The sequence below is a fragment of the Aethalodelphis obliquidens genome, unplaced genomic scaffold, assembly GCF_003676395.1.
Source record: "Aethalodelphis obliquidens isolate GAN/ISIS:26980383/991018 unplaced genomic scaffold, ASM367639v1 scaffold41, whole genome shotgun sequence".
NCBI classification, from domain to species: Eukaryota; Metazoa; Chordata; class Mammalia; order Artiodactyla; family Delphinidae; genus Aethalodelphis; species Aethalodelphis obliquidens.
In genome coordinates, this window is record NW_020837985.1 from 7442981 (window position 1) to 7456544 (window position 13564).

The 13564-nt window shown below is 42.2% G+C and overlaps 1 protein-coding gene across 11 annotated transcripts in view; it reads right to left on the reverse strand.

Annotated features, from left to right (window-relative positions):
• Positions 1–13564, reverse strand: part of ASAP1 (ArfGAP with SH3 domain, ankyrin repeat and PH domain 1) — a 349713-nt gene that overhangs the window by 140518 nt on the left and 195631 nt on the right. For all 11 annotated transcript variants that reach the window (XR_003438372.1, XM_027132478.1, XM_027132477.1 and 8 more), the window contains one exon: positions 6802–6874. Coding sequence is in view for 10 of the 11 variants with exons in the window: in XM_027132478.1 (XP_026988279.1) it covers positions 6802–6874 (73 nt within the window). In the remaining variant the exon portion in view is untranslated. The remainder of the gene's footprint in view (positions 1–6801; positions 6875–13564) is intronic.

Genomic DNA, 13564 nt, shown 5'->3' on the forward strand with positions numbered 1-13564 from the left:
TTAAAAATACCATTACAATTAAGACTCTAAACTTAATTACCAACTCTACTTAGAATTCACTTCACACTATACCTTTAAATTTGAAAAAATGTTAACTAAAAAAGTCGCTGAAGTGAAATTACTTGGATGCAAAAACATTCCCTTCCTGTACAATGATGAATTTAGCACTTTACCTTTAAAATCTTAGATTTCATCATACACAATGAGCTATTTCTTAAAATAAATTATCAAAATGAAAATATGGGGTGAACATCACACTTCAATTTTGCTTTAAATAACACAAATGTTCTTGTAAAACCACTCACTACGTAATTCTAACTGAAAATGAAAGGGGAATAAAAGAGAAGGCAGTGAGAAAGCCAAGGGCTTCCTTTCCTGACGTGAAAAGGTTATGGAACCATTTATGACAATCCAGCTGTATTTCAGAAATATCATATACTTGTAATCAAATTACATACCACTGTCATTTTTGTATTCGCTAAAATTAAAGGATTTTAGAATCCAAACTTTCAGACTAACAATGTTACAGAGATTTCTAATGGGCACCATGTGTCACTAATAAGCTAAAATGTATTCCAAATATATCTTGGCATAAATTTTAAGGAAGCCACATATAGTAATAAATTACACATTTTGATTTGTGCAAAAAAATTTATTATTTTTTCAATCACAGAAAAAGCCCCAGTAGCAGGAATATCCTGGGTCTTTACTGCCAAGGAAAAGTGTACGTGTGTGTGTGTTTAGATAATAATAGTATATCTGTTCAAAAAGATTAACGAATTCAACTCAACTAAGTCATTTGATAGAAGAACAAATTTGGTACCCCCATGCTTACAATGAACATGACTCTTCCATTTTACAGAAGAATAGGGTGTATCGCTTTCTTTTTCAACAGCACTGAGATGCAGTAAGCTCTTTTTTCTCTAGAGACACACACTGACCTACACTGGACCCACCACATGCATACACATGTCCCTGCTCGCAGGGGCAGAAATCCTATGACTGCCAGCCCTACCTCTACTGTTCTGACCTCAGGTCTCACTCAAAGACGGAGAGCAAGATGCCAGCTAGGGCTGCAGTCACCTGAAGGTTTGGGGCTAGCAGATGCTCTTTAGTGGTGGTTTTGGGCAGAAGATCTCTCTCCACAGGGCTGCTTGAGTGTCCTCACAACATGGTGGCTGGCTTCCTCCAAAACAAATGAAGGGGTTGGGGGGACCTAGGTGGAAGCCATCTCTTTTATGAACTGGCCTTGGAAATCACATGGCATCACTGCTATTACACTCTCTTCATTAGAGGAGAGTTGTAAGTCTGGCACACATTCAAGGCAAAGAGAATTAGGCTCCCTCTTTTGAAAGAAAAAGTCCCAAACAATTGCAACATACTTTAAAACCTCTACAATGTTCAAGAAACTACTAGCTGTTTTAAACATATATCAGGGAGAGAGACGAGGAAGGAGGGAAGGAACACATTCACCAAGAAGAACTTTCTAAATGACAATATATTTCACAGTTTAATATTGTTAAGACTTCGAAACTTAGAAACAACACAGGAAAACTGAATGGCTTGGAAAATTTCCCCTTGATGCAAGTAGCTCACAGAATTCAGTTTTTTAAAATCTCCTCATACACAGTGGGGACAAGTAAGAGAAAGAGACAAATTCCCAAAGCCATTTCAAACTAAAGGGCTTGAAGGGAGATAATTTGTTTTTCCAATAAAATTTCTCTTATTATACCATTTACTAATTAATACTGACAAAGCTTATGTGCAAAAATAATAAATACATTTTAAGAGTAAGACCTTTCACCATTCTCCACCATCTTTCAAATCATTCTGGGGAGGTGGGTGGTTGGTATTCTCAAACTAGAAATATAGAAATGCTTCTTAAATTTCTAAAGAACATCAGACGGGTTTTGTGTCATAAGCACTGTGAGAAAACAAGAAAATTATGAAAACACACTGGGAAACAGATACCAGGGTTCAGCCTCTTGTGGCTTCTTTGGAAGAGGCCAAAAAGCCCTTGGACGGGAATGACCTGGATTCCACCGAGCATGTGTCATGGAAAGATCTGCAACATCACTGTTTTACTCATCTTGCTATTTTTTAAGAATTAAATATCACAGTGCTGCCCACACCGGCTGATCAAAAACCTGGGTGTACTGCAATCACTGGTGACTGCAGAAACCCTATCAGGCCCCAGCAGTCACTGAGATCTGAGTTTACCCCCACACTTCCAGGGCACAGGAATGATACCTGCTATTGTGGCCCCTATCTGGGAACCACAAAGTCATCCCACGGATTACACTGCTGGGAGGGTACCTGTGATGGATTCATTCATGAATATTCATGACTAGTGAATATTTAACAGCCACTGACAGAAAGCTTCCTGGGGACCCATCCAGCTGATACGCGGCAATTCATTCCATGCTTGTTGAGCCCTGGCCAAGTGTCAGGTAGAAGACACGTCCACGGCAGCCGCAAACAGCAAAGCTGGAGTCAGCTAGGCTCTCCTTCCATTCCTTGCTAGCTGCGCATCCTGGACAACATAGTCTGGCTCTTTATGCTTCGGCTTCATCATCTATAAACTGGAGATAATGGTAGACTTACCTCAAAGGCTTGATGGGTTTATCTTAGTACAGCATGAACACCCAATGAATGTCATGTCCCCCAGAGACATTCCCCTTAGTACGCTCCTCAAACTACATCAGATTTCTTCTTTGTACCCGGCAAGCTTTCCTCCGTAGTACTTGCCAGTTTCTAACTCTAGCTACTTTCCAGCTTGATGATCTGATTAACAGCTCTCTCTCCCACAGGACTGCAAAATTATCATAAAGGCAGAGAGTCTGTCTGATTTGTCTAATATACCCAACACCCAGAACAGTAGCATGTAATAGGTGCTCAATAAATATTTGCTAAGCTAATAAACTAGGTTGGCAAATTCACAAAATAATACAAAGATGAACCGGCCCTCCTCAAGGAGTTCCCAGGCCACTGATGCAGTCCTCAACTCTAGCTGCATTTAGAGTCACCTGGGGAGTAACACTCTTGTAATCCCACTACTGGACCCTACTCTGGAGCTACTCTTGGAGTGTGAGGGCTCGGGGAATCCTTGTTTTTGTATTCTAAGAGCTCTTCAGGTGATTTTATTTCATTACTTTATTTTTAGGTTGCATGGCGCAGGTTGTGGGATCTTAGTTCCCCGACCAGGGACCGAACCTGCGCCCTTGGCAGTGAAAGTGTGGAGTCTACCCACTGGACCACCAGGAAATTCCCTCTTCAGATGATTTTAATGAAAAGCCAGGATTGAGACTCACGGGTCTAATGCATGAGAGACAGGCTAACAATTACACTACGGGCTGTGTGCTCTACAGCCACAGAACTTCCTGTGATGACGGAGACACCCTGTGTCTGCACCCCCCAGTGCTGTAGCCACAGTCACACATGACTACTGAGGACTCAAAATGTGGCTACTGAGATGGAGGGCCTGAACTTTAAATTTTATTTTAATTAATTTAAATTAAAAAAGCCATGTGTGACTGGCTAGTGCAGACCTAGGGCAAAGTACACACAACAACCCTGAATCCAGGTATCAAAGGGGAAACCTTTGGGGGGGATTCAAAGCTCAGTCAGCTGCGGTCCCCCCAACCACAGGAGAGTATCATCTGGGAGAGGAAACGGCAGCCAAACTCTGCACTCACCCCCCCTTCAACTCTCCACCTTACATACACACAGGGACAACCTCTCCCCACTGCCACGTCCAGGACAGCTGGGACCAAGGAAATGCTTTAAAGAAGCACATCCCCAAGTACAAGAGCCTTTGTGTGAGCTGCTGAATGACGTGGTCATTGAGGCCAAGGCAAGAAATGTGTCTTGAGTAAGGACACTTGGAAAGAAAGTCACATGGAGCCCCGAGCAGAGTAAATGTGGCAGCGCCTCACAGCTGTAAACCAGAAGTCTCCCTCTGTGACTCACAGGCAGAAACCATACCATTACGGAGAACTGACATTTACTCCTCAGGCAGATAATGGCTCATTAAGCTCTTTATAAAATCAGACTGGTCCAACATTACTTACAGAAAGACTGAATTAATATAGAGAAAGCACCCATGCTATTGACCTACCTGCCATTTTTTCTCATCTACTATGTGTTAAGCATGTACTGCGTGGCAGGCAGTGTGTCAGGGGCCTTAAATAGTCCCTCATTTTGTCCATACAATACCCTGTAAATTAGATATTATTTTCTCATTTTATAGTGAGGCAATTTAAGACTCATGGAAGTCATTATTTACTTATTTATTTACTTACTTACTTACTTATTTAGTTATTTATTTTGGCTGCACCAGGTCTTAGTTGCAGCACGCGGGATCTTCGTTGCGTGCAGCATGAGGACTTCTTCCTCGACCTGGGATCGAACCTGGGCCCCCTGCATTGGGAGTGTGGGGTCTTACGCACTGGACCACCAGGGAAGTCCAAGACTCATGGAAGTTAAATAATTTACTTTAACAAGGAGTGACAAAGCTAGGATTTAAACTTAGATCTACGCTACACCTAAGTTCCTTTTTTATAAAGTCTGTCCGGTATTCTATCATATAGATACACTATTGTTTATTTAACAAATCTCCGTTTTCTGTTTTACCAAATCACAGTCAATGCTTCAATGAACCTACTTGTATATAAAGCATAACACACACACACATATAGAGAAGTACATAGATCCTAAGTGTAGCATTTGATGAATTATCAGAAAATAGACTTACCTATGTAATACCCTCCAAATTAAGAAACAGAACGATACCAGCACCTCAGAAGCCCCTTGTGCCATCTTCCAGTTACACTCACATCCCCTATTAAGGGCTACCACCTCATCGGAGTTCATTAGAAGGAAGCTAAGACATAGGTTATAAGTTAGGTGTATAATCTAGGCCAAGACTTAAAGCACCATTTGGTCACTACATAACCAGACAAATATCATTTACCTACCTTGATTAGAAGTTAGTGTTTTATTGGATATAAAGAAATTAGAGACACGTCTCCAGGAACCAGGGTACAAAATGTGTTAATTAGGATTACAGAGTGCCCTAAGCCTGGGGCTTCAATGAAGACAAGAGACAACTGATTCCCAGCTCTGACAAGAGGAGGAGGACCAGGAAATACCCTATGATTTTATCACAGGAGTGAGTATAAATGTAAATAAAATACAAAACATATAAATGTACTGCATTTACTGAACTGCCATGGGTGGTAAAACGTTTACAGATAGTAACGACTTAAATCCCTTCAACAACCCTGTAATCTCACGATCCCGTTTTACTTTTTATTTATTTATTTTAACATCTTTATTGGAGTATAATTGCTTTACTAATTTTATGTTATTGGAGTATAATTGCATACTTTATTGGAGTATAATTGCATACTAATTGTATGTTAGTTTCTGCTTTATAACAAAGTATCCCCATATCTCCTCCCTCTTGCGTCTCCCTCCCTCCCACCCTCCCTATCCCACCCCTCTAGGTGGTCACAAAGCACCGAGCTGGTCTCCTTGTGCTATGCGGCCGCTTCCCACTAGCTATCTACCTTACATTTGGTAGTGTGTATATGTCCACGCCACTATCTCACTTTGTCACAGCTTACCCTTCCCCCTCCCCGTATCCTCAAGTCCATTCTCTAGTAGGTCTGAATAAAGATTCCCGTCTTACCCCTAGGTTCTTCATGACCTTTTTTTTTTTCTTAGATTCCATATATATGTGTTAGCATACGGTATTTGTTTTTCTCTTTCTGACTTACTTCACTCTGTATGACAGACTCTAGGTCCATCCACCTCACTACAAATAACTCAATTACATTTCTTTTTATGGCTGAGTAATATTCGATCCCCGTTTTAGAGAGAAGATGGAGGTTCAAAAAAGTGAAGTAACCAGCTCAAGGTCACACTGCTGGTTAGAGGGAGAGAAAGGGTGCAAACCCACAAGCATACAACCTCAGAGCATGCCCTTTCCATTGTACCCCGCTGCCTTCCCTTCCCAGGTGTTCTGTTACAGACAACTGATCTCTTAGAGACCCGGCCTCTGGGAAAGCGACCTGGTATTGCAATACCAATAACAAAAGATGTGAGTCAGAGACCTTGAAACTCATTTTATGTTTGCAGGCCTCTCCCTCCCTGGGGCGCTGGAACCTACCATTTCTTGTGGTTACCTACTGTTTATCTTAATTCGGTTTATTTCTTCTTATCCACTGACAACATACTTTTCTCTCCAAGACGACAAAGTCTCTGACCAAAGCTAAAACATTTGGTGACACAGGTTACCTGGCCTGCCCTGAGCCAGATGCAAAGACTCGAGTTGGCAGGTCTGTCTAGGTCTCTCCCTTTAGCCTCGTCCTCATGTATCCCCTAACTTTCACCCCACGCCTGTCACCAATATGGATTTTCAAATGTGTACAGGTACACTTCCGATGGAGAAGATCCTCATGTGTTTAACTGAGGCCACCGAATTACAGTCTGACCAACCACACAAAGAGAATTTTACATATCTCCTATGTCACTTGTGGCAAAATTACCTATAACTCTACTGAAGTTTTTCACTGTGTAATAAAACCCATTGCAACTAATGTTTTTCCTTTTTTACTTGGGAAGCAGTAACAGGTTTGGACTGAAAGGAGAGACAGAAAAAAAGAGAAAAACTGGATTTCTTTGACTTACTTGTTTTTCCATTTGTATCAAGTCTTCCAGAAACTTAGCATTTAACAAATAACAAAAAACTGCAGACAATACACGTAATTGGTGTTATCTGTGTTGGTAAGTACTTACCTTGACCGGAATTATATATTGCTTTTACAGACTTCTTAACTTTCTGTAAGGCTGTTCTATCTTGGTCTAGAGCCTAGAAGAGAAAAATGGGGGAGAAAAAGATGTTGGAAAACTTGGTAAGTTAAAAAAAAAAAAAAAGGAACTAAAGAAAATCTCATTCATAACTGCATTTGTTGTGCTGAGCACTGCAGCAACAGCGAACTGGTATATTTATCAACAATGAACCCCTTCAGAGACACGAAGTGCGCCCAGGATTTGAGTAGTTATATTTTGGGGATAAATACGGTCATTCCACAAGCTCAACATTGGGTGAAATGGATAAGCTGGTAGTCAGTCGGTAACCGTGCTAAGCTATGCACAGGAAAGAAAATATAAGATACCTAAGATCTGATTCTTTCACTCGGAGAGTTTACAACCTGGGAAGGGAGAAAGGCCAACATATGACATGGATGACACCTTCCCAGGGAACAAAACACATCTTATCACCTAATGGTAATTTCAGCCAGAAAGAAAACATTTAAGGGAGTGTGATAAGCAAGAGTGACCCCGAAGAGCTTCTCAAGCTTTTAAACTTGAGGATTCCTTTTAGTTAAAAAAAACTTTTTTTTAATGACATGCCGCGTGTATTTAAAACATTCTGTTTATTAAAAGAGCACAACATGAGAAATGCTACCATGATGCAGGTAATGCTTGTACATGACTTCTTAGGTGATGAATCAACACATCTCCAGTGATCTACAAGGCAGGGGTGAGGGGGCTGTTTCTGGGGGACTGTCACTCCTGATTCTTGACCCAGGTGCTGGATACACAACTGGGTTTCGTTTGTGAAAATCCATCAAACCACACACTTAGGACATGCACTCTTTTGTGTGTGTGTATTACACTTCAAAAACAAGTCAATGTAGACATACTCATGGCACGCTGACCTAACTTCTTAGAATAAATTCAAGCCCCTCTCTGCTTTCCCAAGGTCTACGGTCCATTCACAGTCTGGGAACCCCTGGAGGGTGGGTCAAGATTTGGAGGGCAGGAGCAATAGCAGCAATAAAAATAAACTTGTATAATAAAGTTTAAAAACATTCAATGTGCACTCACAGCCTTTACATCATCTAAACCTCAAGACTTCAGGTGAGCGAATGGAAGCCCACGGAGGGTAAGTACTTGCTCTCTGCAGGGTACGGGGGGAGCTGCAGGGGGCAAGGTGATGGCAGCAGGCATCTGTTATTCCCCTTCTGCAAAACGGGCTTTCCTGCCACTCTAAACATGGGGTTCACTGGGTGCTGCCCCTTTCCTTTGGCTCCTGCTCTCTGAGCACCCATGACTGGCCAGGTGAGCAGGGCCCATGCTGGGCTCAGTCCTGCCTAGGATTTCTGAGCTTGGGAACCGGGATCATAACATGCAGCCCCTTTCCGATGATGCGAGCCTGGGGGCCACCAGGGGTTCTGTTTCTAGCTGTGTGGAAGAATCTGGCCAGACAGGATGATGTTAACAGAGACGAAGCACCAGAAACAAGAGGTGGAAGGGGTGCTGGTGGCAACTGAGTCCTTGCTCCCAGCTGTCCCCAAGTCTATATCACTGCCAACCTTCCTGTAGACTGAGTACGTACGTGAGACTATAAATTCCTTTTGTCAGAAGCTAGTTGAAGTTGGGATTCTATCACTTGCAACCACAAGTCCTAAGTGACACAAGAACTAAAGTTTACTGAGCACTTACTACACCAGGCATAAGCTTGTAGAGAAGATGTACCAAATAGATATCTTATCTCTTTGAGTTACATCTTTACAAAAATCCTGTGAAGTAGCATCTATATTTTTCAGCTAAGGAAATGTGATAGGCCTTCAATAAATATCTGTAGGAAAGGAGGGAGGGAGGGAGGGCAATATTTACTAACTTGCTCAAAGTCACAAAGCCAGAAAGTGCTAAAATCACATTTTACACTAATGTCTCCTGAATCCCAAATCTAATGGGATGCTGGGATAAAAACCAGCGTTTTGCAGACTGTGGGTTAACGCTATTTCTACCTTGCCCATCACTCACTTTCCACTTCCACAACTTTTTTCACAGCCACGTCCCATCTGCACTTCTTTTTAGTTAACATTTTTCTTTAAATTCATTCACATCTTTAAAAAAAATTTAAATACACTCTAAAGAGCTGGCTCACTCAACATTAATAGAAGATACCCTAAAAATGACTATGTGCCTCTAACTACATAAAATGCTCGTCTGTTCACTACCTCAAATCACCTCATCTAATGCCAGTGATACTTCATATCACATTTAAGGACACAATGTTTTATGACACAGCTCCAGAGGAAGAGACAAAGTTTGAGTAATTTCAAAGATCTGAGGTCTGTACATCAGAGGACAGAAGGAAGATAACTAACATTTTAATAAATGCTTAGTCATAAAGGTGCTGAGATCTACATAGATTATTTCACTTAATTCTTACAAAAACCCTATGAAATAAGTACTATTACTGGATTCATTTTATAGATGAGGAAACAGAGGCTTAGAAAGTGTAACTTGCCCAGGTGGCAGAGTAGGAATTTGAACCCAGTTCTTCACAGTAAAACTCCACCTCCAAATCACTACCCAGTTCTGTATTCCAATGGTATCTGTGAAGAACTGAAACTAAAAGCAGCCTCATCTTAAGAAGGCAATATCCACGAGTTTTCAGAGGCAAATCTGTGTTAAGAAACTACAAGACATTTAGGTTGCTAGGAGACTGGGAGGGAAAGACAGTAATGCAAATAAGTGCAAACAGGCACTCATTTTAAGAGATGGGATCCAAAGGGTTTATCCTTTGCTGAACCGCTTTTGTGGTAAGGATATTTTTAAAAAATAAGTCTAGTAACAGCCACCATTTATTTTTTATATACATATTTCTGCCATCTTTTTTTCTGATGAAAACCCCTGGGCTTTAGGGAAGTGAAACAACCTGCCAGTTGTCACACATCAGGTAAGAGAAGAACCAGCTTATGCTTTTCCAAACAAGCCACCTAAAAATCCATCGCAGAAGGCACGCTCATGTTTCTCCTAGATCTTACGATTTTTTAATAATTTTCGAGAAAGGAAAAAAGATCTCCTTCTGGAAGAAAATAACCTATCAGCTCAGCTTTGGGGAGTGATGACCACTGAAGGATGATTCTACTACTGGTAGAGAAACTAATGAGTGGGCTTTAATGCCCATGCACATTTATAGAGTTAACGACTCCAAATGAGCAAAGGGCTGGAAAAGATTTCAGCCGTAACATTTTATGAGACCAGTTATCTGCTTCCTTTTTGCAGGAGGGAAAGTCTCAGAAATTTATGTTGAATTTTTACCAACCTGTCTATAGAACTAATAGGATGTAAGGTTCAGGTACTTACTTCTAAAGGTTATTAATGACATCCACATTAGACAGCTACAGCCACCATTATGTCCGTGTGACACTTCTCTTTTTACACTCTACTATTTGGCCACGGGCAAAAAGCAGCTGAGTAAAATGCAGTTTTAAGAACTCTGTGTTTAAGAGAGCCGGGGAACACTGTCCTTCAATCAAACAACGCTCCCTCCAGAAAGAACACGTCTAAATAGGCTACAGGGCGCCATTCTCTCGACAGCCAGACAAGCAACACCTGCAGTGACATCTTTTGAAATGTCCTATATGTGAAACTACATAAAGCTAAGAGAAAAGCGGCGGATGCATGGGCTACAGAATTATCCTCTCAACCCGTTAAAAGTTGTTAAAATATGTGCCTGCGTTTCTAAGCATGCATCTGAAGGTGAACAACTCAAAAGCGTATGCGTTTGTGAGAGGAGAGAGGGAGGGGAAGGAGGATGAATGAACCACGACAGGAGAATATGCTCATCTCTAACAGTCGAACACCTCCCCCACCTAGAACTTTGCAACACGGCAACTTCCCCTTCTCTGCATTACTAAAGAGCAGGGCCGTTAATCTAGAAAAGCACTTCCTATCTTTATATGGAGACTTTTGTTTGTTTACTTTTGTTTCATGCACAGTCCTAACAAGCTTGGGCGTCTGAAGACACAGAGGAGACACAGGGTACTGCAAATTAGAGAGAGATTGCTGGAGAAACCGCACCAACAGAAGCTGGCCACCAGAGGATTCAGAAAGATTATACAAACCGGACATAAGAATGCAAAAACTCCTTAAGAATCAGAGGCCGTTCAGGGTACGACGTGGAACCTTTCGTCCCACTCCAGGCCGAGCAGCATCCCTGGGTCACAGCGGAGTGCAAACAACACATGTTCTCAGAGATGCACATGCATCCAGCCACGCCTGTGTCAAGCACAGGGCATCTGCACTAGCTGATCCCTCTGCCTGGAACGCTCGTCCCTAACCTCTTCAGATGATGGGCTCTTGCTTCTTACCCAGGCCTCAGAATAAAAGCCCCTTCCTCCGAAAGGCCTTTTATGGTCAACCTAAAGCAGCACACCCTCCTGCTTCCCAGTCACTCTCTCATATACCTCACACTAGATATCCCAGAGCACTACACACCCCAAGATGATCCTGTTCATGACCTGTTTACCATAATGGTATTTATCTCCCTCCACTGGAAGAATGAAAGCTCTATGGAGACAGGGGCCCTGCAGAACCTGTTCATGGCTGAATTCCCGTTCCCAGTGCTTGGCAGATGGCAGATGTTCAAAAAACGTTTATGAAATGAAGTAACAAACGATGAAGAAATGAATTCTCAGTATTCTCAGCTCCCCAAATAGGAAAGGATGCAATGCAAGCCTTGTCTTGCAGATGGCTGAATAAAGTCCTGAAGTCAGAAACCACGGCCCTCCATAATTCCTCCCCTGATTGTGCTGAACAGCCAAAGTTTAAACGTATGTGTTAAATAAATGTGCGTGTGACACATGTATGAGGCATATGACCACACAGTACCACGAGTAATGGTTTAACAGGACAGACAGAACTTACACATTTTAAGTTAGTTTTGTACCTTAGAATAGTTATTCTGGCAACTTCCTTAAAAAAATTTTATTAGAATATAGTACACCTACGTTAAATGAGCAGTGGCAATACGGCTGTTAATATTAAGATTTTCTATTTCAGAATTACTTTCTAAGGCTAGGCACCTTCTTTTCAATATACTCAAATGGGAAAAATGTGTCTTATTTTAGGTAGATGTGATTTTTGAAAATAAGCACGAGTCTTTGGCGCTAAATCTTATGAGTATACCTACAGAGAAAGGAAACAGTGGATAACAATAAAAGAATAGCATAGAATTTCTTACAGGCATGGCCGGGTAGACACCTCCCACCTTCCAGGGATGCTGAGCATTAAGTAGATTATGCACCTGGATGTGGCTGGCACAAAGCCTCGCACAGAGCAGGTGCTCAAAACCTGCCAGCATCATTACCCTCGCCTCTGAAGGCGCTTCCAAGACAGAGATTCCTGAAACATTCGGAGCGGTGACAGCAAAGCATCTCTGAACCAAGCGCTCCTACGGGCAAAGTGATTTCTTCGATGAAAAGAATTTTTACTTACTTGGGGGAGAAAAAGGAGTGTTTCCATTTTTATTATTTTAATAGTCATATTCAGAGAGGTAATTTCAAAAATGCACTTCAACAGAAGCATTTGTCCCATAATCACCACAAAGCGAATGCTCTTCCTCTGTGTAATTCCTGTAATAGGGCAGCCAAGGGAAGACTACATTGGCCTAATTCGGGTTCACAGCCTGACTGCTTCAGCCTCCAGCTTGTTGAGCAATCCCTCTACCTTTCCGAGAGGAGAGCGATGCCTGATTAACATTCTCATAAACTCGCTGAGGACGAAGCAGTGATACAAGCTCTCATGCGGCCTCACAGCCAAATCAACACGTTAGTCATCCATCACAAGACCCACATACTAGAACCCATGTGTGTAACTGTGATGGGAATCAGGTTATGAGCCCAGAGAGGGATCCTAGGGATAATGAAGGGCACTGTGAATAAAGGAGCCAGAAGGGAGAGTGACCTTGCTATTTCCTCAAAAAAGAGGAGGGTTCAGGCAATCCATGCAAGTGAGTTTCTGTTCTGAGGATCAAACGTGGGTTTTTATAACATTTGCTCACTTATTCATCCATTATCTGTGCCTGGCACGTAGTGGACCCTACTCTGGGCCAGGCACTGGCCTAAGTGTGAAAATCCATACTGCATGTGCCTTTGCTTCCCCAGCTGCGTGTCCCCCACTTCTACCTGCTACAGCAAAACGACAACAACAAAACCCTTCACTGGGATCCGTGGGAAGCTTGGTACTGCTTTTGGTAAGAGTGATGAAGGAAGTTATTCAAAAAATATTAATCCTCGCTACCCTGGGGTTTTTAGCCACACTTCCCAAATCATTCCACTCTTTATCTTGTATTTTAGGGGTTTAGTACCTGTGTCTCTTCCCCTACTCAGTCAACTAAAAGTTCTCCAAGGATAATACGTTTGTTTCTTTCTTCACACAGAAGATGCTAAGTAAGTACTGAATGAACACACACACACACGCGCGCGCACACACACACACACACACACACACGGAAGGATGAACAAGAATCCACTGTTCTTAGAATAAAACCCAGGTCCTCATTACTGCCAGCCAGGCCCTATGTGATCCAGCCCTCTGACTTCTATTGCCACACTCTCCACTCCTCATATCGAAGCCACAGCCGCAGTCTTTCTGCACCCACAAGCTGGCATCCACCTGAGAGCTTCTGCAACTGCTAACGTTTCTGCTGAAATCCTCTTCTCAAAACTCTTCCCCAGATCTAGAGGGGCCTGGCCTG